At 34.3% G+C, this 23,518-nt stretch overlaps 2 protein-coding genes across 2 annotated transcripts; one reads left to right on the top strand and one right to left on the bottom strand.

The window, feature by feature from the left end:
- The first annotated feature begins 2,330 nt into the window (after nt 1-2,330).
- LOC21387798 (monoacylglycerol lipase) lies at nt 2,331-7,543 on the top strand. The gene is made up of 7 exons (XM_010106645.2): nt 2,331-2,979; nt 5,479-5,517; nt 5,613-5,683; nt 6,276-6,340; nt 6,527-6,616; nt 6,733-6,825; nt 6,933-7,543. The coding sequence occupies exons 1-7, from the start codon at nt 2,519-2,521 to the stop codon at nt 7,338-7,340; spliced, it is 1,227 nt and encodes a 408-aa protein (XP_010104947.1). The 5' UTR covers nt 2,331-2,518; the 3' UTR covers nt 7,341-7,543.
- An 8,468-nt stretch (nt 7,544-16,011) lies between these two features.
- Nucleotides 16,012-23,518, bottom strand: LOC21387796 (N-alpha-acetyltransferase 40). Its single transcript, XM_024171159.1, has 7 exons — nt 23,132-23,518; nt 22,925-23,027; nt 17,758-17,837; nt 17,331-17,654; nt 16,980-17,056; nt 16,514-16,556; nt 16,012-16,383 (listed from the first exon to the last, which is right to left on the bottom strand). The coding sequence occupies exons 1-7, from the start codon at nt 23,213-23,215 to the stop codon at nt 16,279-16,281; spliced, it is 816 nt and encodes a 271-aa protein (XP_024026927.1). The 5' UTR covers nt 23,216-23,518; the 3' UTR covers nt 16,012-16,278.

The following is a 23,518-nucleotide window of genomic DNA, read 5'->3' as shown; positions in this document are numbered from 1 at the left end:
CACTTCACAGTTTAGAAGTAATTTATGTCTATAATTTCGAGAGTGCAATTCCAAGTTTATAGTGGAGTAACTATTGGAATTAATAGAATTAATTAATTAATTAAAGTGTTTAATTGATTATTAATTTTATTGGAGCTCGGGATTATAGGTCCATTAGTCCTCGCGTCGTCCTAGTAATTCTACCAGACACAGAGGGTAAAATGGGAAATTTTAGAATTAAGGAATTCTATAAATTAAATACTCGAAAATAATTAATTGAGAATTAATTATTATTTAAATAATGTGATTTTTTAAATTTGAATTTGAACACATCTAGATTTATCCATTTAAACTTATTTGATAAGTTGTTTAATTTAGAATTCAAATTAATTTAAGTTTGACTTAAATTGGAATTTGAATTTGAGTCCAAATTGGACTACAGGATAAAGGATGATTTTCTCTTCCTTCCCTATCCAGTATTGGCGCCACACACAGGGATAGGAATCCCTAGCATGGCCGGCCATATAGGATAGAGGAAAAGAGGAGATTTTGTTTAAAATTCAAATAGGAGATAATTAACAAGCTTTATCTTAGAGATAGAGATTGGATTCCTTCTACTCTATAAATACTATTTTTGAGACAATTTTTGGAATGGTTTTATGCCCTAATTTTAGAGGTAGTCGAAATTTCTCTATAGAAAGAAGGAAACAATTTTTCTGCCCTAAGTGTTAAGGCTGGCCGAAATTCTCAAGAGAGAAAGGAAGGAAAAATTTTTTCTCCAAAAATTCCACATCGTGCATGTGATGGCGTTTGCGAAAATTCGAGTGTTTATTGTAACCCGTTTTGTCTCATGTGTGCCCACACACACGTCTTCGTGGATTCTAAGAATTGATATGGAAGACATTGGTTTTCTAAACACAAAGATTGGAGCAAGGACTGTTCGTGGTCAAAGAATTCAAGTTATCATCCAAGTCGGCTTCCAGGTATTTTTCCTGATTGAGTTCTTGATATATATAAGTTAATGAGATTAATTTATTCGTGCATAAATTAATATAATCTATAGAGTATCTCAAAAGTTTTATGAAAATTTTTGTTATACACGATCCGCCTCTCCCCCGCACCACCACGCTTCCGCATCCGAATTCGATTCGGAGACCAGCACATGGAACCCCACCCCGCGCCCCTACCCGCACAGTGCGGGTTGGGCATAATTAAAACTAAAAATTAAATAAAAAATTGGAAACCCGTAATTTTTGAGTAGAGTCGGCTCGGCTCGGCTGGGTTCGTTGGGTTCGGGATAATTTCTTACAGCCCTAACTAAAACTTTATTTTCATGCTCAACTTAAATTTTTTATTTTTCATGTACTAAACTAAACTTGTATAGGAATAATAAGTCAATAAAAAAAAATTTAAGAAATTTTGTTCCAAAATAATTTAGAACTCGTTCCAAAATAATTTATTTTTTATATAAAAATAAAAATAAAAATGTTTTCAATTTCAGACATAAATCATTTTTAAAAATGCGTTTAGTAGTTTTATTAAGAGATTGTTTTCAGTATAAAAAAATATATTAATGTCTCTCTCTTTGCTCAAGAGAGAAGAAAACGGAAATAAAAAATGAAATACAACTAAAGTCGTTTTTCATTTCTCTTTTATTTTACACTAAATTAAAAAATCATTTTCATTTCTATTTTTTATCTTTAATTGTGTCAAATACCATTTTTTTATGTTTTCATTTTTTTTTCTCAAAAAACCTGAAAATAAAAACAAAATCTAACTTCAAACGCAGCCTTCAAATCTATTTGTCCAAAAAAAATACACAGGCTTTCAACTAACTGTATATATAGATAAACAGTGCAAAATTGGTCACATCATGTATAATAAAATCCAACACACCACACCATTGAACCTTAAACCGATTTAAAAAAAAAAAAAAAAATCCGACCCGTCACTTAAATGGTACGACTTTTCCGATTTACTGGACGTTATGTCGCCGCATATGATGACGCGGCAATATAACAACACGACGCGTGTCCTGACAACTGAACTTTTCAATGATTCGAATGCACACGTTTCAAGCCTATCGACCTCCACCAAATATGTTACCATACCGAACTTACGCGATCCTTGAGCCTGAGGTTCCCATGAGTTTGTTTGTCTTTTCGATAGGAAATTAAAAAAAAAAAAAGAAAAAAAAAAAAAGAAAAAGAAACAAAACGTTGTTATCAGCTTAAATGGAGTCCCATTTTCCAAATTGTATACTAAAACCTTGGAAAGCGATAGCGAAAGCGAAAGTGGTGACTTAAAAGAGAAAAATACTTAGAACAAAGTTTCATTTTCTTTCTTGTTCACAAAAGAATCTTCGAACAAAGTTTTGCGATATCATCTCATTTGTTTCTGGCTTCTCTATATTTGACAACGAAGAAGCAACTAATTTTAGCAAAGAAACCATTTTTCGAGGGTCCGAGGAAAACATAAATTCTCGGAAATACTGAACTCGGTTGAGAATTTAATATAAATCGTCTGAGAAAACCAAACAATGGCGGCAGAGTTGATGTCGTCGACAATGTCTGGACAGCCGGCGACGCTGATTCTGACGTCGGGAGCGAGCGGGAGGATTAGAGCGATCTTCTCATTACAAGCGCTGCGGAGCCTGTTGATGCTGATAAACGCCGTCGTTTTGCTATTGCTTCTGCCGTTCCGTGGCCGGAGGCGAACGATGTCTTCCTCTTCGTCGTCGTCGTCGGGGGAGAAGGTCGAGAAACAAGAGGTGAGGAAAGGAGCTGTGGTGCGCGTGCCGGCGGCGATCGTGCCATCGAGGAGGGCGGCGGCGGCGGCTGTGGCGGCGGATCAGGAGGTGGCGGCGAGGAGGTCGATGGCGGTAAGGCGGGTTCTTCAGGATAAGGGTGAGAGTTCGGTTAGGGATTTCGAGGTTTTTGTTACGGCGAGAGGTGATAACATTTTTACGCAGTCCTGGACTCCTGCTGCCATTGAAACTAGGTATTTTTTCTTTTCAATTAATCTTTTTCGTTGAAAATGCTTTTGAATTTTCTAGGAGATCATATATATCAGAAAATCTTTTTAATTAAATTGATCGTTCCCCTTTTTTTATTCTCTATTTTTTGGTTTATTATTAGGTTCTTTGTTAGATAATCGGTGTCCTAGTCGAATGTAGTTCGAAGAATATTGTCATTTCCAACTCATGATAAACTGGCATATTCGTTACTTTTAATCCCCACCACCAAACAAAAAGCAATACTTTAGGCTAAGCGAGGCAGCAATGGCAATATTTTTTTTATTTTTATTTATTTTTATCTACTTTGTAGTCTCTTTTTTAAGGTTCATGTCCGATCAACTGTATGGCGGTGGATTTTGTGGTCTGATGGGAGCAGAACTTATCCATCTTTTGTGTAAAATTGGTTACGTCTTGGACCTTTAATTTTCTGTATAAAAGGAATTAAGAATGGGATGACAGTAATCCTTTTAGCAGGAAAAACAAATGTGGTTTCGGCTTTTTAGTATTTGATTAGAATATGTATTTCAAAATCAAATATATCATTTGATGAAAATCATTGTGGGGGACCTGTCAGTTCCGTTGTCAGGATATCGTGGGAATGATCAGACTGAGTATATGCTCCTTGTTTGTATTGATTTTATTGACTTTTTTTTTTTTTTTTTTTTTGAAGCAGATTATATCTTATTGACTTTGCATTTTAAATGAAGTTGAGTTTAGAAGGGATATGTATTATCAAACTGCGTGACATGTCTTCACATTGTTTGCGTGATGGAACTTGCAGCTTTGCATGAAATGAGTACATAAAAGACACGTAGGCCTCCTTCATTTCACCGATTTTAATTTTAGTTACTGATTTTTATAATTAAAAACTCTTAAAAAATGTTATATTTAACTTTTTTTTACTACAATTAAAAACTTTTAAAAAATATCACATCTTAACTTAAATTAAAAATTCAAATTCGTAAAGTAAAATGACCGTATTCTTATTTGATCATTCCTGTGACATTTTGCAATTTTTTAGCATATCTTTATCCCAAGGGAATAATATACTGACTCTTAAGCAGGTCCCCACTGTAAGTTCCCTACTGCAGGGCCGTGCCCCAAGAATTGCAATGCCCGAGTAAAGCTATCCATTTCTTCTTTTTGTTGTGTCTGTTTATTTTTATTTCCAACAATTTATTTATTTATTTTTTTTTTGTGGTCCCTTCTCTCCTTGTCCTTTTTTTTTTTTGTCTCCGTTTAAATGCACTTCTATCGAATCAAGTACATTTTTTTTCTTTACAATTTGATTGATGGATTCTAGGATTTATAGTACACAGTTTGTGGGCATCAGCTCATGGACAATTGTCTCTGCTTTAGGAAGTGTTATAAATGTCCAGAACAAAACTACAAAATTTTCAAGTAAAGAATAAAAAAAGTACCAATCAACACGTAAATTGCAAGGTGAGTATTTTTGCTTCAGTTTATGCCGCTTTTGGCAGTGTAGTTTTGATTCTTTTGCTTCAAACCATTTCGTTTGGCGAATTATGGAACATTATCATACATAAGATTGATATTTGTAGATATATTCTCAACCAAGTCTGTTGTCTTAACTGTTTTCTTTGAAATCATAGGAGGAAACAGATAAAACAAAAATAAATAAAGTCTCTAAAACATTTTTCTAATGAACTAGCACAGAGAAATAATAGTCATATCTTTGGCTTGAAACTACATTCATAAGACATGCAAATGCTTGCTTTGTAGAGTTTTATAATACGTGCACTTTCTGGTTTGTGTTTGTCAAGTTTAAGGCAAAATGTCGATGCTAAAATAATTTGTTCACATCTGATCTAGTCTGTCTGCAACTTTCACGGGCCTTATGCTCAAATTAGTATAGTTGATATAATGTCTTCTCTCTTTCAAAAGAAAATAATGTATGTTTCTTCTCTTGTTTACCCAGTATAGCATAGGCTTAAAATCATGTGCGCTTAAGTTTTGGAACCTTTGATAAGAGCCAGTCGGCAATCACCTTTAGCTTTTTTTTTTATTATTATTTTATATATATATATATTATTATAACAGTTAATTTTTCACAATGTTTAAGTCACTGATCTGCTTCTGTATTACCCTGTAATTTTTACTCTTCAGTTCCGTTCTGCCTTTTTTTTTTCTTTATGTAAGTTGCAAAGTATTGAAGGACATATGGCATGCAAAATTTAATGTGGTCTAGACCTAGGAGCCTGGTGTTCTCATTGAGTTTCCATAATTACTATGGACCACGCAGAACAAATGGCTTATGGTCCTGCACCCACAAATTTTGTGTACTCACTAATGAAGCTTTTCCTAATATATTTGCAATGCTGCATCTATTTTGCACGTTGAGCGCATGCAATTTCTATGATCTGAATTCTTTGGAATTCTGTACTATTAATGAATATACACACACGTATTGATTCTCAACATTCTTATACTAAAATACTCAATATATTTTCTCGACTTTACAGGGGCCTTGTTGTTCTTTTGCATGGCCTGAATGAACACAGGTATGTCAGTTGTTCGAATCCTCTGCTTGGAAGTATGTTTCTAGTTAATTGAATTCGGTGATATAGTGTTTTGAACATTTCTATATTCTTTGCAGTGGTAGATACAGTGATTTTGCGAAGCGGCTGAATGCCAACGGGTATAAGGTTTATGGAATCGATTGGATTGGTATGTCTAGAAACCATTTGAAAAACTTAATGTCTCTGTGCCTGATTGAGGGTGCTACAAAGACAGTCCTAGTAAACTTATTGATCATAATGCTAGATATATTCCATTTAAACTCTCATACTGAGTTGGGTATCAATTTTATTTACTTCTCGTGAATTTAACTTTTTGAGTGAGCCAAAATTTATTTTTTCCTTGTCAGATGACACGAGGAGTTACAAAATAAATTAGTGATCGTTAGCCATTTTACCCATTAATCTTAATGGTCACTTTTAACTGTGTACAAGGGATCATGAACATGATCGTTTACAACTGTACTTCTGTTGCATAATCTGATTTGGATTCTTTGTAGTGTAGTAAGTAGTTTTCGTTTTTAGAAAGAGCCATTGTCGTGCAGAGATTTTAGTGGGAGCTCAAATATATAATTTAAACTTAAAAGTTCTTTAGAAAATAACAAGCTCTAAGATGCTTCCAAGTTTTTCTTTCAGGTTTCAGCCTTCTTCGCCACTATAATTTTTTTTTTTTTTTTAGTTCTACTTGATTACATTTTATTTGCAATAAGTTCTCATCAGCATCTTTTATTGTTGTCGTATAGGCCATGGTGGGAGCGATGGTCTCCATGCATATGTTCATTCTCTAGATTATGCTGTTGCAGATATGGTATGTACTCGAGGTTCAACAACTAGAATTTAAATAAATAAATAAAAATGAAGAAGAAAAAAAGGAAAGCAAAAGCATCCTTTGTTTTTATAGTTCTACTTATTAATTTCTAATTTGTTTTATGAAGCAAAAGAATCTCAAGGGTTTTATGATTCCACTTATAATGTCTTAACTTGTTTTATGCAGAAATCATTTCTTGAGAAGGTATTAGCTGACAATCCCGGACTTCCTTGTTTCTGCTTTGGACACTCCACGGGTGGAGCCATAATCCTTAAGGTAAGGTTTATAGCCCTGTACAAAAATTATTTAGCAGTACCTTTTAGGTGTTAACCATTCGTGGATAATTAATATCTAAAGTGCCAACGTGTGTTATTTTTCATCAACGTTTTTAGGCCATGCTTGACCCGAAAGTTGAAGCCCGTGTAGCCGGTGTCGCGCTGACATCCCCCGCAGTTGGAGTACAGCCATCCCATCCAATTTTCGTGGTGAGAATAGTCTTTTATACCACATCTACAATCGCCTGTTTTGAGTGTCCAACCAATGCATGAAAGGAAGAACAACACTAAAATGAGTTTACATTTCACCATGCTAGGTTCTTGCTCCAATTGTCTCATTTTTGCTACCAAGATACCAAGTTAGTGCAGCAAACAAAAAGGGCGTGCAGGTTTCTCGCGACCCGGAGGCTTTACTTGCGAAGTACTCAGACCCTCTAGTGTACACAGGGTCCATCAGAGCGAGGACCGGTTATGAGATTCTTAGAATTACTTCTTATTTGCAGAAGAATCTTACAAAACTGAGAGTCCCATTTCTGGTTCTCCATGGTAGTGCAGATACTGTTACGGATCCTGAAGCCTCTCAAAAACTGTATGAAGAGGCTTTGTCAACTGACAAAACAATCAAGTTGTTTGACGGATTATTACATGATCTGCTTTTTGAGCCAGAACGAGAAAGTATTATGCAGGATGTAATTGAATGGTTCAATAATAGGCTCTATAGTTAGGTAGGAAAAAGCGTTTGGGGAGCGCTTTGCAGCGGAAACAAATATCTTAATTGATTTTTAATTGATTGAAACAAAGTACTTGGAGTTTTATGTAAGCGTCATAAAATAGGAAAAAGTGTTTAGGATCCTCCCTTGCGGACTAAGCAGCTGGTTATGTAAGCGTCATAATCCCATTCATTGCTTTCAATGATACTTAGAAGTAGTGTCATTAACCTTTTTATTTGTGTATTTTACTTTTTTTCAGAGGTTACGCCCTGCATTTTGAAGTCCTGAATCCCAACAAAATACCTAAAAAAAGAAAAAATTAAAAATTTTAGTTTAAATAAAAAATTAAACAAAATCCTAATCACTATATGAATTGCGCTAAGTTAGGGTTAGCCAATGGAAGCGGGTTCAGTCAGTGGTGGTCACAAATCCAGAGGCGTCGTATGTTAAGCTTATGATGTTCGGATCACTACCTATATAACTTGTCATGTTAAGCCTCATGAATTATATGAATTAAATGTTTTCTATACGAGAAATTAAGATATATTACAGAATTTTGGTATGTATTGATTTAAAAGATTTCATGTGTTATTTAATACTCCTCGCCCATTTTTTGTTTAAAATTTGCATCCCTTGGCTTAAAATAAATCATTAGTCATTATATAAATTTTATGATTTTTTTTTTATGTTTCATTTGAAAGTTCTGTTTCAATTCTTTTTATCCTATTTTTAATTTATAATACATTATTATGTATTCTAAATCTTTTAATTAACCTACATAAGAGCTATCTGAACGTTTGACATATGAGCAATGAATTCCAAGAATTCTAATTAATTAAAAAGTAATAAAATTTTCCTATCCTTAGTTGAATTAGGTTTAAAATAATTAATATTATTTTACTTTACAGAAAAATACTCAAAACACACACTAGTTTTGCTTAAATACCAATTTTGCTCTTCATATTATACAAATGTCTAGAACATCTCGTGTGTTCTTAAAATTAGACTCTAAATACCACATGAAGCAATTAAATTTTTTAAGATACTAAAATTAGCCTTCCCAATCTATATCAAGTATTGTATCAGGTGTTGGTTCAAATATGAATTAACTAAAAAAATTAAATAAAAATTTAATGTGTTCAAATAAAAATATTCAATCAAATATATAAATACGTCAATTATTTTGAGAACTTTTTAAGATGAATTTTATTTAATATTTTGGCTTAATAATTTGAGAGAAGGTATGTATGACAAAATCGTAATTGAGAGGGTTGTTTGAACAAAAAAATTCTTAATTAGGAACACATTTTGAGAAAAAAATATTTTAACGGGTCATTTTTTATATAGCTTAGATTATATCTAAAAATATTTTAGAAGGGAATAATTTGAAAGAAAAACTGTTTTCATAAGAATAAATTAGAGAAAAAATCAATTAGGTATATTTACAGTAGATTTAATAAGAAAGGATCAAAAGAACAATAGAAAATAAAATAATTTAAGATTGGATTTTGTGAGGATATATTTGAAATTTTTATTTCTAAAGGGAGCATATATGAAAAAGTTTTAAAAAAAAACATGTACTAAAAATCAAATATGAAAACTTCAGGAGGGGAATATGAAAACTTCAGAATCATTCTGAGACCGATTTCGAAATTGCGTTTGGTTGGTTTTTTAAGAGATTGCTTTGAGTGTAATAAAAAAGTGAAATCGTGTTTATTAATTAATACATTATAATATTGTTGATAAGTACTAAAAAATGAAAACAGACAAGTAAAAATAACTTTCAACTGTTTTCTAATTTCTTCACAAAAACCATTCTCACTATTTTCGTTTTCATTTTCATTTTCAAAGCATTTGTTAAACAAATGTCGTTTCGTTTTCATTTTCATTTTTTACTATGTGAAAACCGTTTTCAAAAACGGTTCTAAACACGCATTTAAGGTGCGGAGTCCGCCCTGATACGTGGGGACAAGTGTCGCAAGCTAGTTCTAGCAGTAACACTGTGAGACAAACTAGAAAAATAGGCCGCCAAGTAGCAGAATGCAGTCTATTTTCCTCAAGCCACACTAATTTCTACTCGTGTTTTCCAGTTTCAGCTAATGAGCGAGCGAGCTTGCTCGCATTCGCATACTTGTGATTGAGGCTCAATGTTTGTGACTCGTAAGTGAGCTAGAGGTTCAACTAGCATATGCCTCTCTTGCTTGTCAAAATTTGTGGCTTGTTTAGTTCATAGATTTGAACAGAAAATTAAAAAAATTAAAATTTTATATGAAATAAAATACTATAGTAAAAAAAAATTAAACTATGGTTTAAACCGGTGAAATAAACAAGCCATTAGTCATTTTTGACCAATAAATTTATAGAACTAGGCATGGAATATTTAAAATTAGTTTTGACTAGTTAATTATATTTGAGAAAATTGGAACTTACTCTTAGAGTTTATGAGTTTAAATTTTTACTTTTTACTTTTAATTAGTATACCTTGATTAGTATAATTATTTAACTAAAAATGATATTAACTAATAGTAAAATCAAAAATCTAAATTCGTGCGCTCTAAATAATATTTGTCTATTTTTCCCTTAATATTTCTTGCGAAGAATAGGAAAATGTCTCGTGCTTAACTTTTTGTTTGGTTGGGGAGGAGAATTTAGACTTGCGACCACCATATTGAAAGCGGGCCAGAAATTACCCACTACGCATGTGAAATCTATATAGTTAAAAGAATGTCATACATATTTCAGCAAAATAAATCCATACACGTGTTTTAAGACACATAAAATGATATCCACTAGGAATTATATTTTTCCTTGAAATCTAAATTTATTATTTTAATACTATAGCAATAAATTATAATGTACAAGAGGATATAAAACACTTTTCATAACTTTCTGCTACTAAAAAACATGCATCTCACATATATATGGTGGTGGTATAACAAACATAAGAATACTCCCTCACCTATCATCCTAGAATCAATTTCAATTTTCCGCTATGAGGTTGAAAATATGCCTTTTACCGACTCATCAATTTTGGGTTGGGCTTACGTGCCTTTAGACTACCCGATGCTAGATGACAAAAGCATGAGCCAGATCCCTTTCATTTCACGGACGTCTTGATTACCTGGCCATTGGAGTAAGGTGCGTTTGTTTGATTGCAGTGAGAGAATGATAATAGAAACAGAAATAAAAATGATAATATAATAGAATTGAAAGAAAAGATGATTCATTTATTTAGTTCTACTTTTATAAATGCAATGGAATGAGATATGAATATTTTCATGTTGATAAAATTACTCCTCATATTAATATAACTAATATCATATATATTAATATAATCATTTAATAACTAATATATATATAATTATAAGGATATCATATATATAATTATACTTATAGTTATATATATTTATTATTATAATACAATCATAATATATAATATAATAAAATTATGATATTGTGATTATTTTATATTATAATGTTACAACTATACTATATTATATTATTATTATAACTAAGATATTATTAATGAAAACATCACATCTATATCCTATAAAATAAAATAAAATAATATTATATTATATTATATTATTTATAAAATATATAATTATTAAAATAATAAGGGTGCCGAAAGTCTCAGCCTTCACCCGTTAGAACCAAACACGCGGAGTATCTCAGCCTACAGTGTGGTTAGGTCTGCTCAGCTCATCAGATATATCACCATGAATCCCAACACTCACATTAAATCTATGATCTATGATTGAAGGGGGGGGGGAATATTTGTATCTCACAAGAAGTTTGCATTTTTAAGCCCTATACACGCAGATATGTTGGTTTAAGCATACTAGAATGTTGAGTGATAGAAGTTTGTCTCTTCTGAAACGCAAATCAAACAAAAGGCGAATTGGAGAAAAAGTATGGTTGCAAAGAATGATGATCCTTGAGCAGACATTTCCCTGTATGGGGGATGTTTTCCAGAAGCAATAGGTGGCCTAACATTTTCAGACAATGGAATTTGAATCTATCCTTGCTATAAATGACAGATTATTGGAGGCTATGTTTACAATAGTTTGTGATGCGCAGGGTGTAGATCCATTTAGTTATCCTTGAATGCAATTAGAGGGTGCAACGTTTAAGAGGTAACTGAGCTGCTGTATAAATGAATTTGCGTATTTTCAAAATTTTCTTTGCCCATGGCTAAGGAATTGACAGATGAAAATTGCTTGTTTGAGCTACCTGGCTCTGATCATCTTTAAATGGTATGGAAAGTCTGCAGGAAAAACCAATTCACAAATATTTCGAACCACAAGATTATGCAACATTTTATTGCAAAGAGAAAGGTACCAATAGATTGTTGACTGCAGATAAGCTTGCAGTGAGGTATTACGCTCATTTAAAATGATATGTGAAAATGTAATTCTTGGATTTCAATTTTAATCCCAACTTTATGATATCTGTTATAGTGGTATTGAGTTGTTATCCTTTTATTCGTTTAGATAATTTTTTTAATAGCAATCAATGTAATAATTTCAGAAACACTGATCAATGAAAGAATGAAAACTCACATTCCTTCGATGTTAAAAAGTTGGATTGGAGTACTTGAAGTCATTGAGGACATCTGTTATAATGGCGGATATGCCGGGAGAATGGAAGTTTTGCTAAGACTAAAGCAGCCCTAAGCTACTAAACATCCATCTAGCAAAGAAGATTGCAGCTCCAAAATTGGCAATATTTCCTCTTCGTGTATTCATTATGCTCAAGTACGTAAAAATAGCATAGACAGGTCTATGATCCGACAATCGGAATTCGCCTCTACCGTAAGGAGTTTGCTTCAGTCCCTTTCCAAACCATATTATTCGATCGCACCTGCAAAACCATCCATGGATCATCTTACCATGCTGGCGCACGTCTCTTTGGGTACTTTTGCCCGTTCTGATTGCAGCCAAAATAAGATTCTGAATTTGTGTAGTACTTGTAAACAGTGGCGGAGTCAGTCTTTTACTTCAGTAAGGGCGCACACTAAATTTTTTTTAACAAATTATCTTAGTAGGAGCATATAAGAAAATATATTTATTTTAATAGACGCATATATTATTTTAATGAGAATTTAAGTGTAAAATTTAAAAATTTTCACTGAGCTGTACTGCTTGTAAGTAGGAGCAAAGTCTATTCCTCCTTAACTCCAACCATAGAATACATGTCCCTCCTTGAGCTCTCCTTTAGGCTTTGTAAATTTAATGGGAATTTAAACGAAATAAGTTAGCATAACAATTGAGATATATGATTTATGAGAAGATTTATTTTCACAGAAGAAAAACTTTCCTACCGAAGCTTCCCAACTCGTTAAGGCCCTCATCCTTTTCCGGCAAAATATTCGACTCTTGTTTTTCTACTAGAAGACGCGTCAAGTCCTCGGGTAACTGGATTCTATAGTTCATATCTCCAAGCCATATTACACAGCTTCATGTGAAGAGACAATATTTTCAATGTATATATACATATATATGCTCGGTTTATAGAAACATTAGAGGTTTCTAATATTGTTTTTTTCTTTCTTTTTTTTTTTGACGGAAGGTACATGAGATTGTTGAGATGCACATGCATTGATTTTTCAGTAGAGTTTAAGGTCTCATTCATTTCGCTGATTTGAGTTTTGCTACAGTAAAAACCTTTCAGAAACAATCACATCTAACTTTTTTACTACAGTAAAAAGCACTCATATAAAATCACATCTCAACTCGAATTAAAAACTCGAATAAGTAAACTAAACGGACCCTAAAATAACTCTCGGATCCAAATATTGACTATCTAAAACTCCCACGTTAATCGCAACATTTTTTTTTCTTTTCCTGATGACAAAAGGGATTAATGGTGTCTGCAAACTTTTAGGGTATGTTTGGTTGGGGGGAATGGAAAGAAATGGAAAGGAATCAAGGTTCATTCTCATGTTTGGTTGGTTTTAAGAAAAGGAATGACCATTCAAAATGGAATGACTTTTCCATCAAATAGGTGAATCATCATTCCTCCCTCATATGAGAGGAATGCCCATTCCAAGCTCTTTTAATTTTCTTTTCCATCATTACTCTTAAATATTATAATTATAAATATTATAATATTAATATCCATAATATAATTAATATTATATTATAATAATTTATATTATAATGTAATAGTATCTTAAAACAGATAATAAAATACATTATAATTATATACGTATATTATAATATACCATATTTAATATTATAATTATATTTATTATTAATATAATATACAATATAATCGAGGGTGTAGATCCATTTAGTTATCCTTGAATGCAATTAGAGGGTGCAACGTTTAAGAGGTAACTGAGCTGCTGTATAAATGAATTTGCGTATTTTCAAAATTTTCTTTGCCCATGGCTAAGGAATTGACAGATGAAAATTGCTTGTTTGAGCTACCTGGCTCTGATCATCTTTAAATGGTATGGAAAGTCTGCAGGAAAAACCAATTCACAAATATTTCGAACCACAAGATTATGCAACATTTTATTGCAAAGAGAAAGGTACCAATAGATTGTTGACTGCAGATAAGCTTGCAGTGAGGTATTACGCTCATTTAAAATGATATGTGAAAATGTAATTCTTGGATTTCAATTTTAATCCCAACTTTATGATATCTGTTATAGTGGTATTGAGTTGTTATCCTTTTATTCGTTTAGATAATTTTTTTAATAGCAATCAATGTAATAATTTCAGAAACACTGATCAATGAAAGAATGAAAACTCACATTCCTTCGATGTTAAAAAGTTGGATTGGAGTACTTGAAGTCATTGAGGACATCTGTTATAATGGCGGATATGCCGGGAGAATGGAAGTTTTGCTAAGACTAAAGCAGCCCTAAGCTACTAAACATCCATCTAGCAAAGAAGATTGCAGCTCCAAAATTGGCAATATTTCCTCTTCGTGTATTCATTATGCTCAAGTACGTAAAAATAGCATAGACAGGTCTATGATCCGACAATCGGAATTCGCCTCTACCGTAAGGAGTTTGCTTCAGTCCCTTTCCAAACCATATTATTCGATCGCACCTGCAAAACCATCCATGGATCATCTTACCATGCTGGCGCACGTCTCTTTGGGTACTTTTGCCCGTTCTGATTGCAGCCAAAATAAGATTCTGAATTTGTGTAGTACTTGTAAACAGTGGCGGAGTCAGTCTTTTACTTCAGTAAGGGCGCACACTAAATTTTTTTTAACAAATTATCTTAGTAGGAGCATATAAGAAAATATATTTATTTTAATAGACGCATATATTATTTTAATGAGAATTTAAGTGTAAAATTTAAAAATTTTCACTGAGCTGTACTGCTTGTAAGTAGGAGCAAAGTCTATTCCTCCTTAACTCCAACCATAGAATACATGTCCCTCCTTGAGCTCTCCTTTAGGCTTTGTAAATTTAATGGGAATTTAAACGAAATAAGTTAGCATAACAATTGAGATATATGATTTATGAGAAGATTTATTTTCACAGAAGAAAAACTTTCCTACCGAAGCTTCCCAACTCGTTAAGGCCCTCATCCTTTTCCGGCAAAATATTCGACTCTTGTTTTTCTACTAGAAGACGCGTCAAGTCCTCGGGTAACTGGATTCTATAGTTCATATCTCCAAGCCATATTACACAGCTTCATGTGAAGAGACAATATTTTCAATGTATATATACATATATATGCTCGGTTTATAGAAACATTAGAGGTTTCTAATATTGTTTTTTTCTTTCTTTTTTTTTTTGACGGAAGGTACATGAGATTGTTGAGATGCACATGCATTGATTTTTCAGTAGAGTTTAAGGTCTCATTCATTTCGCTGATTTGAGTTTTGCTACAGTAAAAACCTTTCAGAAACAATCACATCTAACTTTTTTACTACAGTAAAAAGCACTCATATAAAATCACATCTCAACTCGAATTAAAAACTCGAATAAGTAAACTAAACGGACCCTAAAATAACTCTCGGATCCAAATATTGACTATCTAAAACTCCCACGTTAATCGCAACATTTTTTTTTCTTTTCCTGATGACAAAAGGGATTAATGGTGTCTGCAAACTTTTAGGGTATGTTTGGTTGGGGGGAATGGAAAGAAATGGAAAGGAATCAAGGTTCATTCTCATGTTTGGTTGGTTTTAAGAAAAGGAATGACCATTCAAAATGGAATGACTTTTCCATCAAATAGGTGAATCATCATTCCTCCCTCATATGAGAGGAATGCCCATTCCAAGCTCTTTTAATTTTCTTTTCCATCATTACTCTTAAATATTATAATTATAAATATTATAATATTAATATCCATAATATAATTAATATTATATTATAATAATTTATATTATAATGTAATAGTATCTTAAAACAGATAATAAAATACATTATAATTATATACGTATATTATAATATACCATATTTAATATTATAATTATATTTATTATTAATATAATATACAATATAATCGTCATATTATAATTAATAATTATTATTATAATTATATTTATCATTATAATATAATATAATTGTGATATTGTAATAAATAATTATAATAATAATTAGGATAGTAGTATTTTTTATAAAATTAAATGTGGCTCGACCTTGAACAGTTGGCCCACCCAGCGGCACTCAAGCAATGAATAAGGCCTACTTAAAAAAAGTGCACGTGTAAAATGTAACAATAACAACATATCACAGATTGTTCTTCAGGGTAGGATTACCGAGCTACCAGTAATACTAAAAAATCACCAGAAACTAAATTGATACCGAACATTAAAACCTAATTCTATGTACTCATTTGAGTAATTTTGCGAGTGTAATGTCTTTTGCAAATTCATACCGAACATTAACTTTACTTAACAAAGGTGTGAAGTAGAACTATACATAGCAAATCCATGTACCTCAGAGTCAGTATAAAGATAAATCCATTTGTCAAACCAATTAAATGTTTGATAATTTCGATCCCACATTTTCTTCAGCCAAGATGGCATTTGCCTCATGATCAAATGTTTTGCAAAGAATTTCATAGCTTTTCTGAATCCCTATCTGCACAATCAATTAAACCGTTTAAAAACGTAACCAATAATCATTTCACAAAAATCTCATTCATAGCATCTAAATGCACTCTCTCAAATTTTTACATGCACTGCCTGTCCAATTGCCATTGATCCCTTACCGATGGATCAACTCTTGATGGTGATATTGTTGATACAAGATATCTGCAGAAACAACAAAAAAATTCAGCCTTTTGAAAGAAACATGATATCAAGTTGAGTTAAAGAAATTTGAATGAGAATTTGAAACTGCCAAGTAATGACGTAACAATATCAGACAAGGACATGAGCCTTACAAAGGCACTAAGGCATACCAAAATGCAAAAGCAAGTAAATTTCGAGCAGGCCACGAGGTTTTCTTTCTCTTATTTTTCTGAGGGTGGGATGCGTAGGTTATACTATAAAGGATTTGTTGGAGGAGAAACGAAAACAGAACCTAAAACTAAAACATTGACATAATATGCAAAGAACTGCTCAGTGTCATTTAACTTGAACTTCTTCAAAAAAAAAAAAAATAATAATAAAAAAATAAAAAAAAGGATATATCCGCCCTGTCACACATTAAAAAAAAAAAAAAAAAGGTTTTACCTCAGATTATTCACGTAGAAGTTCATAGCACCCAAGTTTGCTTTTTGAACCGTCAACAGCACAGCGCCCATTTGGTTCTACAAAAGATAAAAGTGCTCAATATTTAATGCCTAGATGCTAATCTGCATATAATCCTCACAATTTGGTATTGGGAAAAATTTATAAAACCATACTCAGGAGGAAACTACAGACACTAGTGATCTCATACAAAACCCAATGTGCATTCAGTGCTAAAAATTTTGAGATACTCTTTTTCAATCATAATCATATCAAGCTCCTAAACAATAACCTTCTGCTCCTAGTATCTATTTTCTATCAAGTAAGAACATAAAAACATAAGAATAAGAGCACCTTTTGAGCAATAAGTTCGATTAATTGCATTAGAAACTTGCCCAGTCCCTTCCCTTGCACACGAGACTCCAGTTGCAATTCGTAAACGTAAAGAACTGGCAACTCTTCCTCTATGACAAATCGATAATGTACAAATCCGACCAAGGGTCTTCTATCTGCCCGACAATTAGTAAAACTTCTTTCCAATCGAGAGGATGATTTACATGCATTTGCATTCAAAGCCTCATACACAAATATATAACGTGCTTCACATGCAACCATTTCCCTGCGCTTTACCTTTTCTTCCACTGGCCACTCAAACCCATAAGGTCCTTCCATATTGACCTACAGACTTACCAAGATTCAGCTAACCATATCCATTTGGAATAAAGAAAATAAAGGTATATTAAGGTAAGATGGCAAAATGAATGACGTTGTATTATAATACCTTAAGGAGGTTTTGGATGTAATTTTTAAGATGAAAAGAGAGTTCATCACCACGTCCAGATTCGAAGTATACAGAAAGGTCTAGCAATCAGATAAATTCACAAGAATCAGATCAAATGTGTAATCTTAAAAAGACTAGGGAACACATTGCCGTAGCAAACATAGTAGCAATAAAGGGACAAAAGGAATATTATGCAAACGAATGAAGTATTGTTGAACTCCAAACCATCAAACCTAAAAAGGAAAATGGTCTCCACACGTTAGAACAGAATAAGAACTTGTGGAAGAATGTGTTTTACACATGTATAGACTAAATTAGGAAAGTTTGAATATAATAGTTAGTTTCCCTAGAATTAGGTTGATTTGGTTAGTTTCCTCTTTTAGTGTGATATCCCACAGATTATGGGATGTGATTGCTCATAGGAAAGGGGTCCGTGGATGCACTGAACATCCAATTCAGAGATATGTTGCATATGGAAAACTGTCTCCATCCTACAAGGCATTTGTCACTATTCTGGATAGTGTCAAAATGCCTGAATCTATTCAGGAGGCTCTTATGAGGCCGGAATGGAAGAAAGCAGTAGAAGAGGAGGTTCGGGCCTTAGAGAACAATAATACTTGGGTCCTGACACCATTACCACCAAGTAAAAATCCTGTTGGGTGCAAATGGATTTTCACTATCAAGTACAAGGCTGATGGAAGTGTAGACAGGTTCAAGGCAAGACTTGTGGCAAAGGGGTTCACCCAATCCTACGGAATTGACTATCAAGAGGCTTTCGCACCGGTGGCCAAACTAAACACAGTTCGAGTGTTACTCTCCTTGGCAGTAAATCAAGATTGGCCATTATATCAGCTTGATGTCAAGAACGCATTCTTGAATGGAGACCTTGAAGAGGAAGTCTACATGACCATACCTCCTGGGCTAGAAAACAGGTCAAATAAAAAATTAGTGTGCAAATTAAAGAAGTCATTGTATGGCTTGAAGCAGTCTCCTCATGCATGGTTTGACAGGTTTGCTAGAACCTTGACAGACAATGGGTACGTGCAGTGTTAGGCAGATCACACGCTGTTTGTTAAAAGTGGATCAGGAGGAAAAATGTCCATTCTCATAGTCTATGTGGATGACATCATTCTAACTGGAGATGATTCAGAAGAAATTCTTAGGCTAAAAAAGGTAATGGCAACTGAATTCGAGATCAAAGACCTCGGGACACTGAAGTACTTTCTCGGAATGGAGGTGGCTCGTTCAAAAGAGGGAATTGTTATATCCCAAAGGAACTATATCCTAGATTTGCTTAATGAAACAGGGTTTCTTGGCTGCAAACCTATTGATACGCCCATGGATTCTACAAAGAAAATGAATCGAAGTGAAGAAAGTACGCCAGTTGACAAGGGAAGGTATCAAAGACTAGTTGGCAAGCTTATTTACCTCTCACACACTCAACCTGACATTGCTTATTCGGTGAGTGTGGTCAGCCAACATATGAATAATCCAACAGAGGATCATTTAGATTCAGTGAATAGAATCTTGAGATACTTGAAGATGACTCCTGGTCATGGTTTACTCTTCAAGAAGAGTGAAAACAGTGAAGTAGAAATCTACACGGATGCAAGTTGGGCAGGGGAACAAACTGATAGAAGGTCAACTACTGGCTACTGCTCTTATGTTTGGGGCAATCTAGTCACTTTGAGAAGCAAAAAACAAGCTGTGGTTTCCCATAGCAGTGCAGAATCGGAATACTGAGCTCTTGCCCTTGGTATATGCGAAGGAATGTGGTTACAGAGATTGTTAAGAGAACTCAAGGTTGAAGTTCAAGCCTCGGTGAAGATGTTTACTGACAGTCAGGTAGCCGTCAGTATAGCTAAGAATCCGGTGCATCATGATAGGACAAAACATATTGAGATTGATCGTCATTTTATCTCTGAAAAGGTGAACACTGGAATCATTCAGCTCAGCTATATTCCTACAAAATAGCAGATTGCCGATGTTCTCACCAAAGCACTTCCAAGAGCCAGTTTCGATGAGTTGAACTCCAAGCTTGGCTTGTATAACATATACAACTCAGCTTGAGGGGGAGTGTGGAAATAAGGAAACGTGTTAGGAAAATTAAGTTAGGAGATTTAGTTAGTTAGTTTCCTTATTTAGAAAAGATTAGATTTTATTTAATTGTAGTCAAGTTAGGAGATTGTAATCTAGGGTAGTTATTATTTATTTAGAATTCCTGATTTGTAGGAATTCAATTTCCTATTTTGATGGTCTGGTATGCCAGCCCTTAGCCTATATATTAGGATGTAAATTATTGTTTCAATTCAAGAAGAAAATTCATGATTTCTTCAGATGCCCTTTCCAAGTCCTATCCAAACCTACACACCACAAATAATCTTGTTCCTCGCATATTTGGGTGTGTGGCATTTGTTCATGTTCATAGTCAGAACCGGGGAAAATTAGATCCAAGGGCATTAAAATGCGTGTTTGTGGGATATTCTTCAACTCAAAAGGGGTATAAGTGCTATCATTCTCCATCAAAAAGGTTCTATGTCTCAGCTAATGTGACCTTCCATGAACAAGAATCTTATTTCACTGTTCCTTATCTTCAGGGGGAGAATTCAGTAATGGAAGATAAGGATAAGTTCTTGATCTGCCATCTTCACCACTTCCTGTGTCAAGGCAGCCTAGTCCCATGGATGTTTCTACCGAGCCTACTGAAAATGTTCCTCCCACCGAGCCCACTGAAAATCCAAATCCCAAGCCTCCTGTAAACCCACCTACAAATCTAGCCCTTGATAGTGTGAGATTTGGCAAAGGCAAAGTGTTCTCGAGAAGAAAGAAGGTTGTCCCTGAATCTGTGCAAGTCCAAGACTCCAACCTAAATCCTGAGAATGAGGTAACAATTTCTAATCCTTCTTTTCAATCTGAATCTGAGATAAACAATAATTACTCCCTATTGCTATCAGGAAAGGAGTTAGAGAATGCACAAACCGACCCCTATACCCTCTTGCACATTTCCTGTCCTTTAAACACCTTTCACCATTCCATAGAGCCTTCCTTGTTAGCTTAAACACCATTGCCATCCCTGCCAATTTATCTGAGGCTTTAACCAATGAAAAATGGAAGCAAGCCATGAATGTGGAGATGGAGGCGTTGGAGAAGAACAAAACTTGGGAGTTAGTGAAGTTACCTGAAAGAAAGAAACCCGTAGAGTGTAAATGGGTTTACACGGTAAAATATAGAGCAGATGGATCAATAGAAAGATACAAGGCTAGGTTGGTGGCCAAGGGTCATACTCAAACCTATGGGATTGATTATCAAGAAACGTTTGCTCCAGTTGCAAAGATGAACACTGTTAGAGTTTTATTGTCACTAGCAGCTGATGGTGATTGGGATTTTTAGCAGTTTAATGTCAAGAATGCATTTTTGCATGGAGAACTGGAGGAAGAAATTTATATGGAAGTTCCACCGGGATATAATAAAGGGTTGACTGCTAGTACAATATGTAGACTAAAAAAGTCCTTGTATGGACTTAAGCAATCACCGCGAGCATGGTTTAGGAGGTTTGCTAGAGTAATGACAGCAATGGGATATAGGCAGAGTCAGGGAGATCACACTTTGTTCATAAAACACTCACCTTCAGGTAAAGTTACAGCCCTATTGGTGTATGTTGATGACATAATTGTGACAGGTGATGATGATAGGGAGAGACAACTTCTAAGTCAATGTTTAGCTAAGGAATTTGAGATCAAGACGTTAGGAAGATTGAAGTATTTCCTTGGGATTGAGGTGGCTCATTCTAAGCAAGGCATTTTCATCTCTCAACAGAAGTATGTTACAGATCTACTCAAAGAAACCGGCAAGACGGCATGCAAACTAGTGAGTACTCCAATAGAACTGAATCTCAAGCTTGGAGAGGCAGGAGAAGATGCAATGGTGGATAGAGAGATGTATCAACGGTTGGAAGGGAGACTCATTTATCTTTCTCACACTCGGCCAGATATAGCGTATGCGGTGAGTGTGATCAGTCAGTTCATGCACAATCCAAAGGAAGTTCATCTGCAGGTGGCATATAGAGTTTTGCAATATCTCAAAGGGACACTGGGTAGAGGCATCCTTTTCAAGATGAATGGAGGGTTAGTTCTTGAGGCATACACATATGCTGACTATGTTGGGTCAGTTGTTGACAGAAGATCAACTTTAGGTTATTGCACCTTCCTTGGTGGAAACCTGGTGACATGGAGGAGTAAGAAACATAATGTGGTAGCACGGTCTAGTGCTGAGGCAGAGTACCGAGCAATGGCTCAGGGTGTGTGTGAACTACTATGGTTGAAGATTGTTCTAGAGGATCTGAAGATTACGTGAGACGGCCCTATGAAACTTTATTGTGATAACAAATCTGTAATCAACATAGCTCACAACCCGGTGCAGCATTATCGAACGAAGCACATCGAGATTGACAGACACTTCATCAAAGAAAAGTTGGATAGTGGACTGATTTGTACACCTTATGTATCTACACATGGCCAACTTGTTGATATACTCACCAAGGGGTTAAGTAGTTCAGTGTTTGAGAGTTTTGTATCCAAGCTGGGAATGGTGAATACCTATTCACCAGTTTGAGGGGGAGTGTGGAAGAATGTGTTTTACACGTGTATACACTAAATTAGAAAAGTTTAAATATAATAGTTAGTTTCCCTAGAATTAGGTTAGATTTGGTTAGTTTCCTTTTTTAGTGTGATATCCCACAGATTATGGGATGTGATTGCTCTGTATATAAACCGGTTGTAACATGGCTCCCCGACAATTAATTTACACCTATTTCCTGATTCCTTACAAAACCTCAATGATTGAAAACTCAATCACAAGAAGGGAAAAGAGAACAAGAAAAAGAAAACAATACCAAATTTTAGAACATCCGAAATTCCTAGGAAAAAAAATAAAATCGGTCTCTTTACGTAAATACAGAATTAGAAGACCCCGTAAAGGCACGCCCCACAAAATATAAAACAGCTAATTTGACTCTATGTAAAATTGTTTTCCCCCAATCCTCTAGTGTGTTTATTTTCTCCCTTATCCTAAATGAGTACAAAACTATAACTTAGTAATGACATTTAACAAAATCATCCAAGCTTTTTTTATCACGTAAATGGAAATTGACAAAGGGTTAGAAGCTTACTTTCTCTGCGGTAACAGCGAAATGCAGGGAAAGAAGAAAGAGGGTCCTTCTCTGCTAGAGCAACCTTAATCACTTCACCAATTGCCTTCTTTTTCTCAAGAATCTGCCCAGTGCATATTCACATTCATCATTGACTCTGTTAATTTTGCAAACAAATACAAATTGGAAGGAAAAAGAAAAAGAACAGAAGAAATCGTGTTTGACTACCTCTTTGCGGTTAGCCCTTCTTCTTTTGTTAGTCGTATTGTTAATGTCGTCGTAAAGGTTGTTCGACAACCTCTTAAACTCCATCAATGCTGAGTATAGCCACTCAAATGCAATAGAAAACGAGCAGTTTGTGTTTGGATGGGCGTATTCTGAATAAATACCTATAACTTCCCTTCTTTTGCCAGGAAAATGGAAAAAGGAAAATCTTCAAAAAGGAAAAGCCAAAATCGACGGTGGCGGCAGACTCGACGAATCTCACGATGTTGGCGGCATGCACGGTGGGCTTCACGACTTGCTGCTGGGTGCGGGGCGGATTGCGGCGGCTCTCCGAGGGAGAGGGATCAGCGTGCCGCGGTTTTTTTTTTTTTTTTTAAGAAAATGAGAGAA

This window comes from Morus notabilis, unplaced genomic scaffold, assembly GCF_000414095.1.
Source record: "Morus notabilis unplaced genomic scaffold, ASM41409v2 Scaffold1174, whole genome shotgun sequence".
Classification (NCBI taxonomy): domain Eukaryota; kingdom Viridiplantae; phylum Streptophyta; class Magnoliopsida; order Rosales; family Moraceae; genus Morus; species Morus notabilis.
This window is presented reverse-complemented; position numbering and strand designations above follow the sequence as displayed.